The sequence below is a fragment of the Betta splendens genome, chromosome 4 (assembly GCF_900634795.4).
Source record: "Betta splendens chromosome 4, fBetSpl5.4, whole genome shotgun sequence".
Taxonomy (NCBI): Eukaryota; Metazoa; Chordata; class Actinopteri; order Anabantiformes; family Osphronemidae; genus Betta; species Betta splendens.
Genome location: NC_040884.2, coordinates 8,183,449 through 8,205,800, shown reverse-complemented (window position 1 = coordinate 8,205,800; position 22,352 = coordinate 8,183,449). Strand labels below are relative to the sequence as shown.

Here is a 22,352-nt window from a genome sequence, read left to right as displayed (position 1 = left end):
AATGATCAATATCAGATGCGTAGTTTAATATGTAAGAAAACAGTTGGACAAAAACACTCAATCTTTAATTTCAGGTCATTATCAGTATCCATAATCAGGGGTGTAGGACAAATGGAGAGGTCAGGCTCACAGCGGTCAACATTTGAATTTTCATGTGGATGAAGACTTCATTTGAGGAAACCTCTCCTTTAGTTTGGCTTGTGTTTGCCTCCTCAAGTTTTCTTTCCTGGCCTTTTCCCGGAGGTACTTCTCTATACGCAACCTGTACGATAGAGAAGAAAAATGTGCTGAACTGGATTGCAACATAACTTAGACACTTAGGTTTTTGTCGTTTGGAGTGTATGACATTGTACCTTATATGAGGTTGAACAAACTTGGGAGTATAGAATCTCTTCCGCTTGTATCTTTTATTCATATACCAGGGAATGGCATATTCTTTGAACCGATACCTGATGGAAAGAAAAGGTTTCAGCTTATAAAAGCACCACTGTTTCAAGTTACAAGTGTTCGATTAGAGACAACATGTACTTGTCCAAACTCAACTGTGCCAACAAGAGATTTGCTTTAAGCCTGGTCCAGGTCTGATGTGTGACTCTGTGTATATGGACACTGTCCTTACCAGTAGACATATCCGAATACGTTCCTTCTCCAGGCTCCTGGTCGGCCTTTCTCTTCTCCTGTCTGCAGCAGACGCAGCGCTGTCTCTCTCTCTTTCACAACTGTCTCCAGTCTGGTCATGGAACGTTCAACCTGACAAAAAGAACATTGAGCAATTAACCCTAGCCACGTTTCCTACTAGACCACCACCAACACTTTGCATCCTTGATGGACGAGACAAAGTAAATGTGTTAAATGCGGTTGACTCCGTCAGTCGATACCAACCTTCCTTACTCTTTCTGGACTCGGCATCTGAACCCTTTGCCTTTTTGCTTCTTGTTGCAGTGTAAGCAGCATGTTCTTCTCTTTCAGGAGCACATACCTGAAGCAGAATGATCTTGGTTAAGCATAGTCAATAAACTTTCACACCAGCTTCGTCTCCACAGCTCTTACCATAGTTTGTGCAAATCCTCATTGCTCTTTGTTCTCAGTTGTTTGGCAGTCCACGGTGCACCTACAGCATCATAAAAAGTGTCAGTTGCGTTCTTTGCATTCCTTTTTTCACTTTCTCAAAACAGATGTAATGACCCACACATTTAGTAAATCATTGAATGCATCTATGAATCAGTGTTTTACCTGACTTCACAGTTGTTTCTCCCCAGTTATCAGACAAGTCAAAGAACTCGTCCAATCCTCTTCTACTGATGGTAGTGTGCAGAGCTCGACACTGTCCCACAGAGGTGAGGGGACTGCACCGAGATGGGGCAACAAATGGAGACGGTTCTCTGCTGGGTGCAAACTCATATAGTTAGACTTTTAGGCAGTTTCATTGTGTGAAACTGCAGATTACGGCCCATCGCTGCAACTAAGGTGTTAAAGTGTTATCTGTTTTACCTCGGATAATAACTTTACTGTACATAATCACTGGTGGATCCACACAACAGAACCATTCCTCCCTCTGAACACGTAGATTTTACATCACAATATGTTCTGTTTTCCCGGATGTCACAGATTCTTACCTGTAAAGCTGAAACTGGCATTTGGACAAACCAAGAGCAGCACTTTGAACATTTATGGTTGAAGATATCCGGAACGCATTTTGAAATTGCTTGCAAAGTGTCAAAACGCGTCCTGTCGTAGAGGACGCCGCCATCTTTACTAATCCACATTTCCCATCATGCACTTTCGTCATATTATTATTATTATTATTTGAGTAAAGTAAATATTTTTGGTAATTGTCGCTTATTTTGATTAACATATAGTGAAATAAGATGATGTAATTTGTTTTATTTAGGCATTATAACGATTTTTAACATGGTCCAACATGTAGATGAGCCAAAGTCGAATACATTACAATTGAGTGTTATGTACAAACAAAAAGAGGAACTTACAAGTTCAGGAAAAATATTCCATTATAATTTTATTCTTAAAACTTAATTTGACCCATAAACCAGAGATTTGAAGCTACCTTCGCTCACTCTGCCCTGACTAAACATGGTGGCTCCGGCTTCACTTATTATCACCCAATCATAGTCCGTGTTGTTGGGTCGTCTGCCCTCAGAAGCCATGGTGGGCATGAGTCTCCTCAGGTCGGCCGCTGCTTTAGCAGCCAGACTGAGCCCCCTGAAATCTGGAAACAACGCTGCAAATCTACTCACTCGCACAATCCCACGGACAGATAAAGGTAAGAGACTGTGAGGGCCGTAAAAGAATTCGGGGTTTGGCTCTAAATGTGTCCGTTTCTGCTCATGACCTTGCGACGGGGCTTGTTAGCCTGCTAACGTTAGTTAGCGGGTAACGCTAGTTCGTCCTGCTGTCAACAAAAGGTAGAACGCAGGAACCCAGTTGGTACTTCGCGTGTGACATTTACAGCATCTACAATTCAATTTAATCATACATTTAAACACATAAATAAACATAAACAAAATAACAATTCCCTTCCTGCTTTTATGTTCTTGGTCCTATTTATATAGATTTTTAAGCAGTCTTTTTCATATAAAATGAGAAACTGAATCGTTGTCCTGTATGTGTTACTTTGTTTTGCAGTGGCCGTTCGCTGGGGCCATGGAAAGAAAATGTTCGTCATTAACCCCTCTCAATACTACGACAAGAGGTTTCTGCGCTTGTTGGTCAGTACCGGAGCACATCTGCTGACATTAGAACAGCGAGCATGGGGTGTTTGTTGATGTTTCACTAGAACAGGCATTTATTTGGAAGTAATTCCCTAGCTCATTGTTTTTGGGACTGTTATTGCTGACACATGTTTGCTTTATTAGACCTCAAGATTTGATCACTACCTGTGCAGAGAAACATTTTCACATGTTTTATTTTTTTACAGCATTTTTACATCCTGCTGACTGGTATTCCCATGGCCATCTTAGTGACTTGCGTGAATGTCTTCATTGGTAAGTTTGTCTCTAACATTTTTATCTGTCACTGTCGTATTTTATTTGGATCATTCTGTGGATCTTTTGTGACTGTGAATGTTGTTGTTTAAGGTGAAGCAGAGCTGGTAGAAATACCCGAAGGTTATGAACCCGAGTACTGGGAGTACTATAAGGTATTTAAGTTGCCCTGTTCTGAGTCACTGCTCTGAACCCTTTTCTGATTCAGAGATGCAGACACACAATAATTATTTTCAATCATCATTTCAATTTGAATAATTTCAATTCATTTCATTTTTTTCAATTCATTTCACTTTTTGTTTAGAAAAAAATGTAAATATTTAATAAAATATAAAATAAAAAATATTACATTTTCAGCCTGTTCATGCCTTATGACATTTTTGATAAAGGGAAATCAGGGTGGCATTGGAATCACTGTGAGATCACTCATTTAAACTAATAAAGTTGTCCTTTACTTTGTATGATATACTTTGGCATTTAATGGTAGGTCTTTCTTTCCTGTAATGCAGCACCCAATCACCAGGTGGATTGCACGGAATCTCCTTGATTCCCCAGTGAAGGACTATGAAAAAATGATGGCTGCTATCCAGATAGAGAAAGAGAAGGCAGACATGAGGTGAGTGGTAGAGCCAACGTCTTGCCCTGTCATATTAATGCGTTAATGACTTCTTTCACTGTCCACTGTTTTTTTTTTTTTTTGTTTGCAACTTCATTTCTGAACCATGGTGCTTTTAAACTCACTAAATGTTTTGTCTTCTGTAGGCTAACTCAGCTGGAGGTGCGTCGACAGATGAGGCAGAAGGGAGATGGCCCCTGGTTCCAGGTGGAAACGCTGGACAAGGCACTAATTGATAACTCCCCCAAGGCATCACCTGACCACTAATCCAGATGTCAGATTAGTCTAAATGTTTGGACATTTGTTTTCCTTCTTGCGTGAATAAAGTATCTATATATACTCTGTTAATTTGGGTTTTATTAATTTTTTTTATTGGGTTCATGCACTCACATTCACATTGACTGGGATCAAATACTAGAAGTGTATTAATACTATACTTGCTGTTGTATTGCAAACTAAAACTGTCGGGGTCAGTAGTCGCTTAGCTGCTTGGTGAATGTTTCATGTGTTGTCACAGCAAGGAATATCATGGCTTCAACTCTGCTGCCTGGTTGGATCTTGATAAAAATAACTTGACTAATACTGCTAGAATTTCCTAATGCGTTTTTTATGAGCAGATCACTTCATGTTCATTCATCCAAACACTGAAGCTGTTGCTGGTTGCAATACAGAAAATCTGTAATTAAGTTTAGTTACAATGGCTGCAGTTTGGAAACATCAATTGCTGTAACCAGTGTGTGGTCTTTCAGTTTTGTCCACCGGGTGGCAGAGCTGCGCATGCATGATATTTATTATCTAAGGAGTCAATACGGACCGGAAGTTATTAAACCTTAACTGATTATTGACTTGAAAGCAAGACCCTAACCCTTTGTGTTGTTTCTTGTACTGAACTGTTATTTTGGATATACGCATTAGTCTATGAACATATGGTTGATTGCCCTTATAATAAAAAAACACTACAGATTAACTTAATGCAGAATGAGGAAAGGCTCTAATCAGCATCTATTGGAATTGAAATATGCATCACAGTTTTCTGAAAGCTGCAGGGGAAAACATGCTTGTTGTAGTAGGTGTGGGCGGCTTTATGAATCATCCTCAGAGGTGGGAGGGGCCCTGCTGGTAAAATATTCCTGTGAGAGCGGCGTCACCACAGTCAACAGTGGAATGTAATTTCTGCGCAGGTCAAAGCGTTTAGCAAAAAAAAAAAAAAAAAAGCCAAAACAAAAGGAGAACCTCCGCCTTGACGCCGTGAGCGGCAGCCAGCCTCCTCTGCGCTGTCCTTTTATTCGAGCGTCACATCCCGCTGGCCGGAGGAATGTAGAGACGGAGCGCTTTAAAAATAGCATCCTCTCCTCTGACAGCGCGGCTCCGGTGGCTCCGCGGCACTGTGCTGCGAGAAGCAGGAATGCGAAGATGGCTGCAGACCTAGGAGAGCTGCTGGTCCCGTACATGCCCACCATCCGCGTCCCCCGGACGGGAGACAGGGTCTTCAAGAGCGAGTGCGCCTTCTCCTTCGACTCCCCCGTAAGTGTCGGCTCGTTTCATGCCGCGCGCGGACGCGTTTGTTTTTGGGGAGGGAAGAGGCGCGAGGGCTGCTACGGTTTGTCCAACGGGGCACGTGAATCTGCTGGTGTGTGTGTGTGTGTGTGTGTGTGTGTGTGTGTGTGTGTGTGTGTGTGTGTGTGTGTGTGTGTGTGTGTGTGTGTGTCCATGGGCTGCTTCCCCCCGAACCCGATAGGAAATAAATAATTAAATGTTGTTTACATCTCGGGAGGGACCGGCGGGTGAAGGGGGTTTCCTCTCGTGCAGGCGCTCCGTTCGGGCCGCATCCCCCCGTTAACGGAGCCGGTAAACACACCTGTCCGAGGTTTGGGTTCATTTAAACGCATTTCCAGCAGCTTTTTCTGTGAGCAGAGCAACGCCTCATATACTCAAGTCACAGTGGCACTTGTGTGGAAGTTTGTCATATTGCTATAAAATTTCTGTTGTGTGCTTAAAAGAGGGAGTTTACATCTTTTTGTTTGTCATGTCTAGTAATTAGTTAGATGAAAGATTTAGTTAATGTTGTAATGTGGAGGTGTAGTTGTTGTGTAGTTGTTGCGTCTGGACACTTAAGTTTGGACCCTATTGTCAATTCTTTTTCCCTTATGTGTTTTGGACAAATGTGGTTCGGCACTGGACATTTGATTTACTTAAAATGTCTAAATCTCAAAATTTTTAGATTTAATTTAGAGTTAAGTCTCATTTTCTGAATTAAAACATTACATATATGAATATTTGTTTTTTTCCCCTTAATGTCATAGTATAAAACCTACTTTATGGACTAGAACCGTTTATAAAGGTGACTCAGCTGTCTGGAGTTCATCATGTTGGCCAGAGGACTGGTTTATTTTTATCCCTGCACTCCTGGAGCTCATATGTCACTTTGGGCCACTTAAAGGTTTATCACATGGGTCTATAAGACCGACACTGATTGTAGATTTAGGTTAATTTTAAAGGTGCAATCTTGATGTCAAAGGAATTAAAATGCCTGTAATGAGATGTTTCAGATACAGTGGGTCAGTGTAACATGTGGGATTTGGGACACAGTCACTCACCATAAGCTTTACAAGGAGCCGGATGCCGCTGAATCCATTAGTGTTACAGGATAAGGATGCAAAATGTCATGTGTAGACAGAACTGCTCTTCATTGTTGCTGTGTGTTTTGGGTGTGCAGGAGTCTGAGGGAGGCCTGTATGTGTGTATGAACACATTCCTGGGCTTTGGACGAGAACATGTGGAGAGACATTATCGCAAAACAGGCCAGAGTGTTTACATGCACCTCAAACGACACGTCAAAGAGGTGAGCTTCACACATGCCTTAAACTTTATATATATATGTACATACATATATATGTATACAGTGTGTGTGTGTGTGTGTGTGTGTGTGTGTGTATGTGTGTATATGTATATATGTATATATATGTGTGTATATATGTAAATATACATATGTGTGTGTGTGATTGTGTGTATGTATATGTGTGTGGTTTGTGTCTTCTAACTAGCAAGTTGGAGCCATTCCATAATTAAAGAACTGCTTGTTAGAAAGCTCGCTCGAACACTGAATGGCTGAAATAATCATCATCATCATCATCATCATCATCATCATCATGACATTATTATGAAGAAATTCATAATTCATAATAGTGAAATAAACCATTTGTAGCATGTCTGTTTTTTCATGGAAACATTTGTTTATCATTCTCATTGGACTGTTCTGATGTTTAGACTAAGGCTTTGATATGTTTTCTGCTTTTATCTCCCACACTTTCTTTTAGCCACAGACCGCTAAAACCTGATTTAGTAGATTTTTCACTTTCTACCTATTTTTCTTTTATGTAGTAAAAAAAGCCAGTTTGCATACGGAAGGCTGGTTATTTAATGAATGCTGATTACAGCCAGCCACTTTAATGTGAGCTGAACAAAGTGAGAGGAACACGCTGCGCTTCTGCTCACAAACAGATGTTTCCAAACATCCTGAGCCGTGGTTCATCTCTGCTGTGGCCTCTGAAGTTAGGTGGCCTTGCATATTTCCACTTTCTTTCTTCTTGGATTGAGTCGTTAATTTGTCAAAAAGCAACTCAACAAAGGTTTCTTTCTTTTTTGTCAAGCTCAGGGACACACAGAAACAGGCCTCTCGTCTTCATCAACAACAAAGGCCGAAGCTGCTGCTGTGTTTTCTCACTGTATCTCACTCACTTTAATTGCCCCCAAATAAGCTCTGCTTTGTAAAGAGCAGCTATTTCCATGCCTGGATATGGAAACAGCTGCTCACATTCTTCTGTTCCTGATTGTGTCAGCATTCTGTCTGTCCGTCCGTCCGTCCGTCCGTCCGTCCGTCCGTTGGTTGGTTGGCCGGTCCATCCGTCCGTCCGTCCGTCCGTCCGTCCGTCCGTCCGTCAGTCCGTCCGTCTGTCCGTCCGTCTGTCTGTCTGTCTGTCTGTCTGTCTGTCTGTCTGTCTGTCTGTCTGTCTGTCTGTCTGTCTGTCCATCCGTATGTCCGTCTGTCTGTCTGTCGGTCGGTCAGTCTGTTGCATCTTCATCTCAGCCAAGCAGACGTCGAGAAGCAGTCACCTGAACCCGAGCAGACTAGAAGGAAACAGTCGGTGACACTGGGTTGTTGTGGCTTATGTTGGCTGCTGCCTGAGGATTTATTGCCGAGATGAGGGAAATATAGTAAGGACAAAAAAGGCTGATGATGCATGGTACAAGAAAAGATAAGCCCCGTCTTCAAACCCAACACCGCAACATAGGCAGTTCAATTTGCCTTTGTAATTTTGCACTGGTCCTTTTTGAAGGGTTTTCCCCAAGTGTGGTAACCCGACCTGGCAACTCTCATCCATTTCAGCGAAATGACATCCCTCTGGGTCCTCTGACGAGGCAAAGCACAGACGCGGGTCTCGTCTTTTTGAAAATCGTCCAAGGTGCTGAAAGGTGTTTTTAATTCGATGAGCGCTCTTTAGTCACATTTAATCCCTCCTGTTTCCTACAGAAAGCCACAGGAGCTGCAGGAGGAGCCGTCCCCAGGCGAAGAAACGGAAAAGTGTTTCTAGGTAATCAAATTCTGTTGGCGTTGGTAATCAGATCATTCAGGCATCAGAATCTCAGACATGATTAGAAGAAAAAGAAGAATACATGAAAACGCACAAAAAGAACCCTAATCCTTAAACATCTCTGTGTATTTATTAATTTACGTCTAAATGCTGTATGTAAATGCTATATTCTGCGACTGATCGGAGGTTTTTAATATTCAACCCATTCTGTTGTTGTTTGTTACCCCCCCCCAGCTGCCCCAGCAGTCGGCATTTACTCGAAGTGTCACATATTTCCCATGATGCCACCTCTCTTCCTCCTCCTCCTCCTCCTGAGCTCTAAACATAGCTCATTTATTTGTATGTGTGCTTGGTAACTGACTCAGAGCCGGGTCTGCTCCTGCGCCGGGTCGGGTCAGGGAGGGGAGCGGGGGCGGGCGGGGCTCGGTTTACTGCGGGGCGGCCTCCTGTCAGTTGTCGTCCACTCAGCTGCCGCCTAACGTCAACCTCGTGTTTAGACCGACGCTCTTATGCTGCAGCTATGACGCTGCTGGGACGGGAGCAGGTGTCTCTCATCTGTTCTTATCCCCCGTCCCTTCCATTCAGCTTCTCCTTGTTGTCCAGAGTTTATGGAGCTTTGCCTCTTCTAGAAATAATAATGATTTCTATATCTAATATTAATTTGTTAAATCCCTTATTAGATGTTCTTTTGTCGTCCTATTTGACATCTCTGCTGTGTTGAGGTGCGTGTATAAATCCTCCGTCATCTTCATACCAGGCCAGTGATCTAATGAAGCAGAATCAACGTCAGACGTTGCCATGAAACCAGCCGGCAACAACAATGTTGGGGATAACCTGTAATCCTGTGTCTGAGTCATAATGTGACTTTAGGCTGACAACAGAGCAGTTGATATGGAGAGTGAGTTGGGAGCAGAGGCTTTCTCTACAGAGGCGTATTCCACATTAATGACCTTTAAATGTGTCTCATAAATTCGTCAGCTGCTGTTTAAAGATGCTCCTGCTCATTTCTATCCTGCTACTGACTCCTCCAGCTGTCGCTGACCGAGTGTTTGCTTCCTCCCTCGAAGATTTAGAGCTAAACCGCGACTTTAACGGAGAGGACTATGAATATGAAGACGAGGCCAAGCTTGTCATTTTTCCAGATCACTTCGAGATTGCCTTACCAAATATTGAGGAGTTACCTGCTCTGGTCAGTGAGTTGGTGCTGCATGAGCTCTGTGCGTTTTTAATGCATGTGGAAAGGGGAAAGGTGCACACAGTGGTTCCCTCGCTGCCACCTGCATATTTTGATGATGACATGCTTTTGTAGAGTAGCATCATTTCCTTCCTGACGAAAATCAGACAAAAAGAAAAAAATCTAAACACATGAAGGGAACGACTTGGTGCACGTGCAGGTGCCTTTACAACTAAAACCATGTGTTTGCATGAGTTGCGGTGGGTTTTGTTTCTATTTAAATTGAATGCATGCATAATGGAATATTGGGTCAATATGAATGTTTGCATGCTGACGTTCACCTCTTTTAATAAACGACTAATAATCTGTTTGTCCTCTCTCATGCCCAGGTGACCATCGCCTGTGACGCAGTGCTCAATGCACCATCAGCCTACAAGAAGCAGGAGCCTGAATCGTGGGAGGAGGAGATCCAGGTGTCCAAACATGCCAGGAGCCTCAGACAGCTGGATAACGGCGTCCGAATCCCCCCTAGGTAGAAAGGCGGCTCCCAACAGGAATACACTGCAAATCTGATTACCACCATGTCTGCTGTTGGTCATAGGGCGCTTCCTTTCATGTCTACATGATGATGATGATGATGATGACCAGAACAAACAGCTGCTTCTCTGTTGTCAGTGGCTGGAAGTGTCAGAAGTGCGAGATGAGAGAGAACCTGTGGCTGAACCTGACTGATGGAGCGGTGCTCTGTGGGAAGTGGTTCTTTGATGGCAGCGGAGGCAACGGCCACGCTCTGGAGCACTACAGAGAGACCAGCTACCCGCTGGCCGTCAAGCTGGACAACATCACCCCGGATGGAGCAGGTCTGACGCACGGATGATTACTGTCCCATAAAGCCATCACTTATACACTGTGTTAATGGTCAGTACAGCAGAAAGTAGAACTTTGACACAATATTCATTTACTCCTTGGATTATGTACAGTATGTATGTAAATCTTGTATCTGGATAAAATTACTGCATTAGTCTCACTGTAAAATTCAACACCACATTTTATTGGTGGGCCGAAAGGTGTAAAGGTGTAAATGAAATAGTTCCGGGTCACAGCACTGACTGGAGTTTGGTTTCAGACGTCTACTCTTTCGAAGAGGAGGAGGCTGTGCTGGACCCCCACATATCCGATCACCTGTCACACTTCGGAATAGACATGCTACAGATGCAGAAAAGAGTAAGTTGCCTGCAGCGAAGCGCATCCGCGTGCAGCAACTGGAAGCTGGCGCTCGAGCCTTCACACCCGGCTCCCCTCTCTCCCGCTTCAGACGGAGAACGGGCACCACACGGACAACAGCGCCCGGCCGCGGGTCAGCGAGTGGGAGGTGATCCAGGAGTCGGGCATGAAGCTGAAGGTGGTGTACGGCTCGGGGTACACGGGCATCAAGAACCTGGGCAACAGCTGCTATCTCAGCACAGTGATGCAGGTCCTCTTCAGCATCCCAGACTTCCAGAGGATGTGAGTGCTGCATGCTGGGACTTTACTACAGTCCATCCAGTGTTTGTTAATCTGTCAGTATCTTGTATTGACTGCTGGCAGTGAACTCCTAGCAGACGGTGTCTGTGCCTGTGAGCGTGTGACATGTACTCTGATCCTCAGGTATGTGGGTAATCTGCAGAGGATATTTGACTATTCGCCCCTGGACCCCACGCAGGACTTCGCCACACAAATGTAAGTGACCCGGGTCTCGTTGTGGAGCTCCGCGCGCCACCTGGCTGCACGAGCAGTAGCTGCTTGACGCAGACACCGTCTGCATTGCAGGTTTGAGCTGTGAGACGGAGGCTGGCCCATGAAACCGGCCTCAGGTCTGATGTTTGTGCTGTCTCTGCGACAGGGCTAAACTGGGACACGGACTGCTCTCAGGCCAGTACTCCAAACCACCCATGAAATCTGAGCTCATTGAACAGGTGATGAAAGAAGAACACAAGGTATTAAACTGGGTATGTCCAGCTCCCAAACTGGCTCCATAACCGACCGTATGAGACGTTTACACCTTTAGAATTCACCTTTCATTGTTTGAACACACTTCTTGGGGCTTTTCAGAGCTGTGCTCATTTGTCGCGTTTTATTTCCCGTAACCTCCGCAGTTTGTATTTGCTTCCTACTGTGTGTGTTTCGCTTTATTGATTTAAATGTCCTTGATATGAAATCACTGCCTTCTAAAGCACGCACGGCTCTGTAGTGCACGGCTGCCGGGAAATGAGAAAGGGAAAAATCGTTAGAGCCTAATGAGAGCCAGCCTGACTTCTTTAAGCCCCTCTAAAGCCTCACCAGCCGTAGTAATTGATGGGCTGGAGCCGTGATCCCGCACTTCCTCCACATGTGTTGGTGGAGTCAGGTTGGACACATATTAACTGACGGCGAGAAAGATATGAGAGGCGGCGCTTGAGGAATGTGACCCAATACAATTACCTCCTTATCGCACTGGACGTGCTGTGTAACAGCCTGTGCACGGTCCTGTTCAGAGCAGGGGAAGTAATTGCGTGCTGTGCTGTAAAGGGGGAATCTGATCAGACAGACACTGTCATTGGACACATCCTCCTGTTCAGACCCTCACACGCCCCGGAGCAGCTGTTGTTGATTTTCCCGGTCGTTTCACGCACACTCGACGCGTGCATGTGTGTGTGTGTGTGTGTGTGACACCCAAACTGTTTTCATTGCAGCACCAGCAGAAAGGCATCTCTCCCAGGATGCTGAAGGCCCTGGTGAGCAGAGGACATCCAGAGTTCTCCTCCAGCAGGCAACAGGACGCCCACGAGTTCCTGCTGCACATGGTCAACCTGGTGGAGGTGAGTGCGTGACACACCTCACATCTACGCTGCGTGCTGCGTCATGTTTGACCTTTGACCCTTTGCTTTTGAGCGCTCTGTACTTGGTTGCTACAAACACCGGTTGCCCTGACGTGTGTTTCACTCAGGGTATATTTAGCTGGATGCTATCTGTGACACAGGGAGGCCAGATAATGCTGCCTATTGTGTCTGAGCTGCAGGAGATGACACGACTTGGTTGATCTTGGCACCGTGGGGCGATAAAGTCGTTGAGAACAACCCCGTTTTCCCTTGACCCCTCATCCATATAGAGGATATTGCGGATGTGTTCTCCTCCACACACCTACAGCCGTCGGTATCCAGCAGCACTGCTGGCTCGCATGCCTGACTGAAATTATAACTCGTGTATTTCTGTGTCTCCTCGGAATAGAAGGTCTGACTTGCACAGGGGCTGACATACAACTGTTGTGTTCAGTCGCCATCCTTCATCGCGGGCTTCAAATAAACCCAGTGCAAACTTAAATGACCCCAGCTGTTCATCTAATCAGTGTGAGGACACGGAGCGGCTCACCGGCCATGATTAATGTGTCTACAGCTCCGAGAAGCTGCACCTCCGTCAGCTCAGATTCACTTTAAAGAGCTCCATCTATATTATGACCAGCTGTGATTTAGGCCAAACACGAGCTGCAGTTCTGACGCCGATATTCAAACGTGTTCTACTCTTTTGCAGAGGAACAGTGCCGGCTCAGAGAATCCCAGTGACATCTTCCGTTTCCTGGTGGAGGAGCGAACTCAGTGCTGCCAGACGCGCCGGGTCCGCTACACTCAGCGGGTGGACTACTGCATCCAGCTGCCCGCCCCCATTGAGGCAGCCACCAATCGAGGTGAAGCCACAGCTCATGGCTGGAGCGGCACCAGCTGGAGGAAGAATCAGCAGGTTTCGGTCCAGGAGTGAAAGCCTTTGTTTTCGTGCCACCAGAGGAGCTGCTGGCGTACGAGGCCAAGAGGAAGGAGGCCGAGGAGAACACGCGGGCGCCTCCGGAACCGGTGAGGGCGCGGATCCCCTTCACCGCCTGCCTGCAGGCCTTCACGGAGCCGGAGAACGTCCCAGACTTCTGGAGCTCAGCGCTGCAGGCCAAGTCGGCTGGAGTCAAGTAAGGAGCCGTCGTCAACCTGAGCTGTTCATTTGCTACGTGTGCATTTCATCTGCACATGCTTGACTTGTCTCCTGTTTTCCTCTGCAGAACTTCCCGTTTCGCCTCCTTCCCAGAATATCTTATATTGCAGATAAAAAAATTCACGTTCGGGGTTGACTGGGTGCCAAAGAAACTAGGTAGGTTTCTGTGAGCTCCACAGATCAACTCTCCACCAGGGGTTTGCCTTTCACTATCCTGCAGTGGTACAAATGCCCAGCAGAGGGCAGCAGTGGACTGTGGCTTACAGGCCCATTTTAAATGACACTGCTGAACATTGATTTTTGTTGAATCAGTAATGTCTTCACCTGCACTGTTTGAAACATGCAACATTTAACTTCCTCATTACTCAACCTGAGCTTTGAAATGATGCAATAGTTTCCAATGAATAGATACTAATGCAGCTGCAGATTAACTTATTTGTGCACATACTGTAATGAGTGAACTTATATTTATTGTCTTCAATTGTGTGAAAGTGACAGATTTATCCATCTGCTAGTAGAGTAACTACTAGACACTTTGGATCTGTGAAAAGGCTGGAATGCGATTATTATTCATTCATTTTTGCTCTGTAACGTGAAAAGGACCATGAGACAATCCAAATGTCAACCTTCTCCTATGAAGTGTTTTTCTGTCTGCATCTGTGCAGACTTGACTATAGAGGTTCCAGACTTCCTGGATCTGAGCCGGCTGCGGGCCACAGGGAAGCAGGCAGGTGAAGAGGAGCTGCCCGACCTCATGCCTCCCATCGTGCTACCTGAGGACACCAGAGGTGTGTGTGTGTGTGTGTGTGTGTGTGTGTGTGTGTGTGTGTGTGTGTGTGTGTGTGTGTGTGTGTGTGTGTGTGTTTATTTTATTCATTTGCATTGAGTATTAGCTAGCAACCTGTGGTGCCAACATTTGGCTCTGTTTCATGGCTATTGTCTTGGATCCACTGGTTCATTTTTACCACTGAGAAGGATTCTACTGGTCACAGTCTCATTTGAATCACCCAGCGTGGCCCACAGGCACATTAACATTCATGTGTGAAAACTGGGAGGAAAACACTGGAGGCTTTTTCTGTCCCTTCATTTTTAACATTATTAATTTTAAAGGCCACTGTTTTCTCTGAGCACCCGGTGCTTTTTATCTTTTAGCTACGAGGCAAAGCACATTTCTTAATGTTTGTACACATGAAGCACGTCAGCCGTATCTGATCTTACCTAGCAGTCAGGTAAGTGAGCGTAACAATGAGGAATGACCAGGTGTGTCGGTCCAAAGCTGCTTTTTAGGAGCTATAGGTTATTTTTAACAGAGTCAGATGATCCATGAAATTGTCTCTGATATTCTGGTCATATATGCTTATGTTGTTTCTTGGGTGGAGTCTCATGGGAAAGCTGTGATCACAGTGCGACTAAGCCTCATAGGTTCTAATGCTTTTAAGACCCTTTTTAATGCACTTTACTGGACTGAGGAACTGGAAACTATGGACCTTGTTGTAGCATAAACGGTATTGTTGCTACTTTTCTGGAAACTTTGTAGCATTTGCCCATTTGCATAAAGGTTTTCCCGGAGTCTTATCATGTACTTCGACCTGACAGCCTCCCTCCTTTTGGTTCTTCATTCATCTGTCTCCTTTGTGATTGGATTGAATCCTCGTTCTCCGCCGCCTGCAACGTTCCCTTACGTCGCGTTATCTGCGTTCTCCTTAATATTTCAGCAGACGTGAAGCACAAAGCGTTCTGTACCGTCTCAAGCTGGAAACACAGAACGGAGCTTAGGAGCCGGGCTCCACATGTCGACGGGCCCGAGAGCTTCACAGAATCATTTAGCTGACTGCGTCTTCACGAACCCGGCGGACAGAAAGCACAAGTCTGAGGATGTTTGAGTGCGTCTAAGTAGTTCACTGCTGAGAAGCATGCGCTGCAGCTGCTACCTCCCAGCGAACGGCTCCTCTGACGAGCGCCTTACAGCAGCTCTTCTCTGAAGATGAAGCCGTCTTGCTTAGGCAGCGTTTCATGCCTTGTCTCTGACAGGAAGCGAGGCCGCTCTAAAATCAATGCGTCAGACTACTAAATGTTTGTGTACACACCGTCCTCAGCGCTTCTGTTTCTATGGGCTGAGCTGTTGGTTCAAATGCAAGCTGGAGCAGGTCAGGTGAAATAACGGCCTCGTTTCAATGCATTTGCTGATTTATTAACTTCACATTTGTGTGATGGATTTTGTCAGTTGTAAATTAACCGCGACTCCATTATCTCCCGCTTGCATCCTCTGTGAATAATCGTTAGTCACCTTTCCATCTCCAAAAGGCCTCGGTGCTGCTCGTACATTACACAGGACAGCGTTGTTTTCAGGCCTGTGCATCATTCTTCTTCCACACCATTTATAAAATTACATTCATGTTATTATCTTAAAGGAAAACTTCACCTATTTTCAATGGGGGTTGACCAAAACAATGTCAGATAATAAGAGACACTCAGATTGCTCCATAATTTCTATGCAGAGAAATTATCATTTTTTCCTACTGTACCGGGCCCAGCAAAGGCTGTGAGGGGGCGGAGCCATGATGAGAGGGGGCGGAGCCAGCCTGCTGGAGCACAACTGCTCAGTCTGCCATTGTTTTCCCTCACATAGCCTACAGCACTAATATTTAACGTCCGGAGGACCTGTTGTAGATTATTTAGTAGACAGCGAGTTCATCAGCACAGTCTGATATTCATGGTTCGTTGTATGAGCCAGAGTTCAGCGCCGACGGCCGTTGCTGGGGCAGGTCTGTGAGCCTGAGGCAAATAATTGGCCAGAGGATTGAATGATAATTTCTCTGCATAGATATTATGGAGGGTACGGAGTGTGGACGACGAATTATAACTTTCACAAGGTGTAGAACCTGATTTCTAGTTTTGGTTATATAATATGGGAGAAATGAAGGAAAGGGCCCCCCCTCAGACTCAAGAAAGTGGATCACAACATACTGCAGCTGACTTTAGTTGTTCAAAACTAAATTTCCAGCACATTAAAAAAACACCACATTTCTTTTTTCAGATAACTCCATGAGCTCCATAGACTGTGAGTACTTTGTTTCTCTTCTATTTACTCTTTACTGTTGTAGAATGTGTGATACTCGTTTATGAACATGTATTTTGGGCGCCAGGCTGTGGTGATGAATGCTATAGACGGTGTACGTACCCGAGCAGGTGCTGCAGCTGCTCCCCCCTTCCAGACTTTACTTTTCTGTGCTGCTCTGCCTCTTTTAGCCAAACTCATTTCTCTCCTTGATAAATCATCTCTCAATAATGAAACCTCTCCCAGGGCTGATTCTCCTCTGGTCTCTTTGTTTAATGAGGTCCAAAGAAAGAGAGAGGGAGAGAGAGAGAGAGACAGAGAGAGAGGGAGGGAGAGAGGGAGAGAGAGAGAGAGAGAGAGAGAGAGCTTTTCTTTAACCTGGAAAGTTGCTGCTGGTTGTTGAATCAGCAACTGTATATTTGTGCTCCTGATGCCCATTTGTCGTGTCCCCAGCTCCAGAAATAGATGAGGCGGCAGTGATGCAGCTGGCAGAGATGGGCTTTCCACTGGAGGCCTGCAGGAAGGCTGTGTACTACACGGGCAACATGGGCCCCGAAATGGCCTTCAACTGGATCATAGCCCACATGGAGGAGCCTGGTGAGGCCACGTCACTGCATTTGTAGCTGTAGTGGAAGCGGAAAGATCCACACAAAGCTGATCTCTGACTCATAAAGACAAGGCAGCGGCATTTGTATGGGAGCACATCACATCTCCGGTTCTCCGGATTACACGTGTGTGTGTTTCTGTGTGCGATGACATCAACAGAAACTTTGCCAGAGCTGACTTTGTCTCCTGCCAGGCTCTGTGAGCGCTGGAGGCGTCCCCCTGAGGCGTTAACCTGGGCCACTTCTATTTCCCTGCAAGCGCGTTAAGAGCCACTACAGTGGAGGGAAATTAGAGCGGCCGCCTGCCTGTTAGTTTTTAAACGGCCCTAATGCATTCAGGCTCATTGACATCAGTAAAACGCTCCTCAGGGGTTGCTTCCTCCTCCGCCTTCTCCACATTTCCTTAGTTTTCTTAGGTTCCCATCATCTTAAAATGAAATGCTTGTTGGTTCATAAGTGGATCTGAACACTGGTGGAAGCTGTCAGAGGTGATGTGAGATAATAACCAGTTTAACGTCCGTTTAACCGAGTGGACAAACATTATGTTCGGTTATGTCTTTTATGTCTCTGCCTGAAAGACCACTCACGCATCAGGCATTTAAAAGCAAGGAGGCTGAGATACAGACGATGGAGGGAGAGAGATAAGTGGAGCGTATTTTCCTTAATGTAAGGACCATAATGAAGGTTCTGTTTATGGCCCAACATGGACTTATTACAGTTGGAAAGTCCTTGTTCCAGGTTGAGGGTCGCTTCACTTCCATTAGAATCTGTGTGGAAATACCAGCAGTTCATTGTTGCAGTAATTATAGCTATAACCGTTTCGAAATAAAGGCCTTCATCAGTAGAAGCCTTGAATTGTTGGTTGTATTGATTTAAAACATATATTTTTATTTTTTTATTTACTTCCAGTCATCAAAATTTTATGAAAAAGTTTTATGACCAACAGATTTACAGTGTTTTAGACAGAAAAGGAAATCACTTATCTGTGTATTTCACAGAAGCAAGGGAGCAAATAGATGTTTAGGCTCCGGTCGACAAACGTCTTTCCTGACTGGGTTCAAAGATAGAGCGCAGCGTCTCATCCTGCAGCGTGCGCCCTCTCTCTTCCCAGACTTTGCCGAACCTCTGGCTCTGCCCTCCATGATGGATCCTGGGCCTTCCACCAGTGACGGTCCCGTGGGTGCCACGCCGCTCGACAACTCGCCCCCTGAGGAGAGCATCGCCATCCTCACCTCAATGGGCTTCCCCCGCGCTCACAGCATCCGGGCGCTCAAAGCCACGGTCAGTCTCCTCTACGCGCCACACACATACTGATGAATACACTATTTACCACTGGCTTTCCACTAAAACCTCTTTTACAGGCATTGTTTTCTATGAGTAATTATTACACCTGCAAACAGCTGGGGCCTAATACTTCTAAAGACCTCCGCCGTGCACAGAGTGATGTGTTGGTGAATGAGCGTTGGGAGCTGCCGGCGTGGGCGGACGGTCTTCTGTCTGATTAAAATGAACCGCCCACACATGGGATGGGTGAAGACCACTTGGTTGGTAGCACAGTATGTCGTGAGAAAATAATCCATAAGCTCCAAAACACACGCTTTGGGAGCCACGTAGCAGCGTCAGCAGTGTCCGCTGTGTTCACGGCGAAGCAGGTGGTGTTTGTAACGAGGCCGAGGAGAAGGTGGCGAAACCGAGCTGTGTTGATGATAAAAGGCCTTGGCCGATCCGTGTTGGCACTCGTTCTACATGTCGGAGTGATTAAAAGTCAGTCCATGTTCACAAACGGGCCCAGCAGCACATGGACGCCGCCTCAGATGCAGGTGGAACACGACCCACAGTGACGCGTCATCAGCACAAGGCAAATTGACGAGCCGATGGGGGGAAATTCGTCGAAGTAGCTGCTGTCTTTTCAAATGGCGCCCGATTCTCCCGTTTCATGCAAAAATAGCCCAGCAGACTGTTGGTAATAGACACCGGGCTTCCGTGTTTATCGTCCCTGCTGCCGTGCACCATGGAAAAGGGAAGGCGACGGGAGCGGAAGCGTGAAGCAGCGAGTGGGGTTCAAATCCAGTTAAATCAGGAGGAGGAAGCTTGTCTTTAAATGATTCTGGGCCTGACGGGAACCAAAACGCAGGCCGTGTGCTGCTCCTCAGAATCACATTCTCCAGGAATCACACCTCTATTTTGGATCAAGGCTTCATGGAGGGGAATTTAGCACAGATGGATGCTCGCTCACCATCTCCCTAATAAATGACTGCACATTTCATGCTGTTCAGCACGAGACCACTTTGGCTCCAAGTTTGTCTAAATTTAATTCAGTGTTTGCTTAAAGTTTATCCATCACATGCAAGCAAAGTAGTCCTCAGCCCTGATTACGTCACCGTTACGGATCCGATCTCACGCTGTTGTTCCGGCTGTTTGGTTCCAGAACAACAACCTCGAGCGAGCGCTCGACTGGATTTTCACGCACCCGGAGGAGGAGGAGCTGGACACGCTGTCGGACATGGCCGACACCGAACCCAACGACAACGCCTTCTCCAACGCCACCTCGCACAGCGACTCCACGCTGTCTCCGGACAGAGAAGCGTCAGGGCCGCGCGTCAAAGACGGACCGGGACGTGAGTGCCCCGGAGCCCACGCGTTATTCCTGCATTCATACATGCTTGTTATAATTTAAGATTCCCCTCCATACACGAATGGGATTCACATAAGGAAAAAAATATTAATTACACATTTTATTTGTGACCTTTTGTCCTTCAGGCTACGAGCTGTTCGCCTTCATCAGCCACATGGGCGCGTCCACCATGTCCGGCCATTATGTTTGTCACATCAAAAAGGAGGGACGGTGAGTCGGACGATGCTTTGAGTCCACGTGTTCTGTCTTTGTTGTGGTACAAAGGTGACAGATTATTGTTCGTCGAAACGAGGTGCGGAACGAAAGCGCGCTTTTAGTGCTCGCGCGTGTTTTCACATCGGTGATCTCTCATTTGCTTCCTACAAAAGAAATAGATTAGTTTTTATTATTAGAATATTATAGAATATATTGGAATTGACCCATTTTTGTGTGATTTTAAGAGTTCGGTGACGCACGCGCCACAGTAACGTGCACGCTCCTCCTCCTGCAGGTGGGTGATCTACAACGACCACAAAGTGTGTTTGTCAGAGAAGCCTCCCAAAGACTCGGGCTACATCTACTTCTACCACCGACTGTCGAGCAGTTAAAGTCCAGCTCCGCACCCCCGCCCCCTCCGACCCCGCCACAGCCCCCGCCCCCCCCCTCAGACTGGCAGACCTCTGTAACAACGGCCGGTGGAAACGATGGAAACAGCCTCTCAGACCAGCCGCGCGCCTTAACGTGAGGCCGGGAGCTCCAGGAGGACGGCTCACGAGGGGAAAGCGCAGCAGGTTTAGTGCATTTGTGTCATGCTACGCTTTTAAACGCGGACTCAGTGTTAATGCTACGGACCGTGTGGGTGCAGAGGGATGTGTGCAGTTAGTACGTCTGGACTGTTCTGCACGCACAACAATGCCACATATCAAACCCATCGTTGCTTCTCAACGCCTTCGGCTCCTGCGCCGGTGTTTTCAAAACCAGTACATTTTATAAATGTATTTTAAAAATGGCGACGCGTCACTGCCAGCGCTGCTCTGGAAATGACTGTGCAAGCAATGTTTTTTGTTTTTTTTTAATCTCGAGGGTAATATTTTGGGTTATTAAGAGAAATCACAGACACGGTGTGCAGGTTTCAGAATGAAGGAGAGCAGGTGGCTAAACTACCAGGACCGGATCCCATTAGCTCAGATCGAACGACTGAAGTTCGTAGACGTGGACTTTTTAATTCACCAGCAACAAGCAATTGAATGTGGAATTCAACATATTTTCCGCTACAATTTCGCTGAACGGAACACTTAAGTGAGAAAATCTTAAATTCATCAGTATATCAAATCCTGAGTTGTACCACAAATTTCTTTTTTATTAATAATTTTTTGCCTCAATTGCAAAATATTTGCATAGTAGGCACCAGAACGGCGTCTCTGCTGCAGCTGGTCCACTCGGGTCCCTTCATCACTCTGACAGATTCAGACTGCGACCCAGAAGGTAAAATGAATGTTCCCCTCGACCTGTTACCAATTTTTACAGGTCACTTAATTCACTTATGCATCTGAACTTTGTTTTCTAAAGCAATATGCACTTCAACCAAACCTACTGTGCGACGGAAGCTGAACGACGCCTCGTCTCCTCCGCGCCGTTCAGTCTTATGCGGTGATGAATGTACGACCTCCCTGGTGCTCGCTGCAAACACAACCTCGACCCGAACACACAGCTGGTTTAAGACTTGTGCTGTGTAGTAACTGTTAGCTGATGCTGGAATGGACCTTTTTTCTCTTTCTCAACATCTCACTGTTTCTATATTGTATAGTGGTATTATTTTAATGCTCGGTGGGACTGGATTTACATCAAAACTGGAAGTTAGTGGCAGGAGTATGACTGCCCTTAAGAATGTTAAATTAAAAGTGTGTCTCTCCTCGAGGCCACTGCCCTCAAAGACAAGAGAAGCGTCACCATCCGAGAGCACAGATAATAATCTTTATTTCGCCGGTGCTCCCCTTCACCAACGCTGCGTCTAGACTCCCCTGAGCAGAGCTTCCCTTTATTAAATCCCGACCTCTCGTCCTCACCAGACACTACTTGACAAACTGCAGTGGTCCTCGTCTACGCAGCTCTCTATGCAAGTCTCGCTTCTCCGCCGTTCTTCCTGTAAATGAGTCTCAGAAACCAAACTGCACCTTGTGTCGTCGGTGGACAGGTGATAACGCCCCGGCTCGGCAGTCGTAAATGTCCTCAGAAACTTTGTGCAATTAATTTCCCGGCACCTTCTTTGTTCCCTCGTCGTCCTCCTCTTTGTTGCGGCTCCGTCTCTGCCGTTCCTTCTAGGCTGTTAAAACGTGATGTTCAGTTTGCCACCAAAAGGGTTTTTCACTGTCTGCATGTGCTCTAGACGTCGACATTTAGTCATTTGGATTGTACAATTGTACTTTTGCGAGCTTTGTTCATTTAACTAAATGTCAAAGGTTCTTGACCTGGTTTTACTCTGTTGCCTTGTTGCAGACATGTTGGCGCTGGTTCTGAACTAATTACTTTAAGTTGACTTTTGTAACTTAAGTATTTATCCAAATCTGACTTAAGTGTATGTGAATAGTCACAACCGTACCGTGTATCTAATGGCACTGTTAACTTACAATGTTTGGATAATTTAATAAACTACACCTTTGTTGAGACTGAGCTTCTTTAAGAGTGTTACAAAGAAGAA

The 22,352-nt window shown here is 45.9% G+C and overlaps 3 protein-coding genes across 8 annotated transcripts; 2 read left to right on the top strand and 1 right to left on the bottom strand.

Annotated features, from left to right (window-relative positions):
* Window positions 1–11: 11 nt before the first annotated feature.
* Window positions 12–1,776, bottom strand: mrpl47 (mitochondrial ribosomal protein L47). 2 transcript variants are annotated; one of them, XM_029148891.3, is made up of 7 exons: window positions 1,617–1,776; window positions 1,234–1,385; window positions 1,051–1,111; window positions 883–979; window positions 620–750; window positions 354–449; window positions 12–262 (listed from the first exon to the last, which is right to left on the bottom strand). In XM_029148891.3, the coding sequence occupies exons 1-7, from the start codon at window positions 1,748–1,750 to the stop codon at window positions 151–153; spliced, it is 783 nt and encodes a 260-aa protein (XP_029004724.1). In that variant the 5' UTR covers window positions 1,751–1,776; the 3' UTR covers window positions 12–150. The 2 variants fall into 2 exon arrangements, with proteins under 2 accessions (XP_029004724.1, XP_029004725.1); XM_029148892.2 differs by having other exon boundaries at window positions 1,234–1,382; window positions 1,617–1,775.
* A 344-nt stretch (window positions 1,777–2,120) lies between these two features.
* Window positions 2,121–3,966, top strand: ndufb5 (NADH:ubiquinone oxidoreductase subunit B5). Its single transcript, XM_029148897.2, has 6 exons — window positions 2,121–2,281; window positions 2,644–2,726; window positions 2,936–3,002; window positions 3,096–3,157; window positions 3,512–3,618; window positions 3,765–3,966. Exons 1-6 carry the CDS (start codon window positions 2,164–2,166, stop codon window positions 3,883–3,885), a joined length of 558 nt encoding a protein of 185 aa, XP_029004730.1. The 5' UTR covers window positions 2,121–2,163; the 3' UTR covers window positions 3,886–3,966.
* A 147-nt stretch (window positions 3,967–4,113) lies between these two features.
* Window positions 4,114–22,320, top strand: usp13 (ubiquitin specific peptidase 13). 5 transcript variants are annotated; one of them, XM_055508271.1, is made up of 21 exons: window positions 4,114–5,142; window positions 6,335–6,460; window positions 8,150–8,210; window positions 9,278–9,399; window positions 9,774–9,916; window positions 10,060–10,244; window positions 10,511–10,608; window positions 10,700–10,890; window positions 11,032–11,103; window positions 11,267–11,339; window positions 12,096–12,221; window positions 12,931–13,084; window positions 13,180–13,354; window positions 13,445–13,533; window positions 14,043–14,165; window positions 16,415–16,438; window positions 16,889–17,032; window positions 18,152–18,321; window positions 19,469–19,658; window positions 19,801–19,885; window positions 20,166–22,320. In XM_055508271.1, the coding sequence occupies exons 1-21, from the start codon at window positions 5,032–5,034 to the stop codon at window positions 20,260–20,262; spliced, it is 2,559 nt and encodes an 852-aa protein (XP_055364246.1). In that variant the 5' UTR covers window positions 4,114–5,031; the 3' UTR covers window positions 20,263–22,320. The 5 variants fall into 5 exon arrangements, with proteins under 5 accessions (XP_055364246.1, XP_029004652.1, XP_029004651.1 ...); XM_029148819.3 differs by having other exon boundaries at window positions 11,267–11,360; XM_029148818.3 differs by having other exon boundaries at window positions 11,267–11,372.
* The last annotated feature ends 32 nt before the right edge of the window (window positions 22,321–22,352 follow it).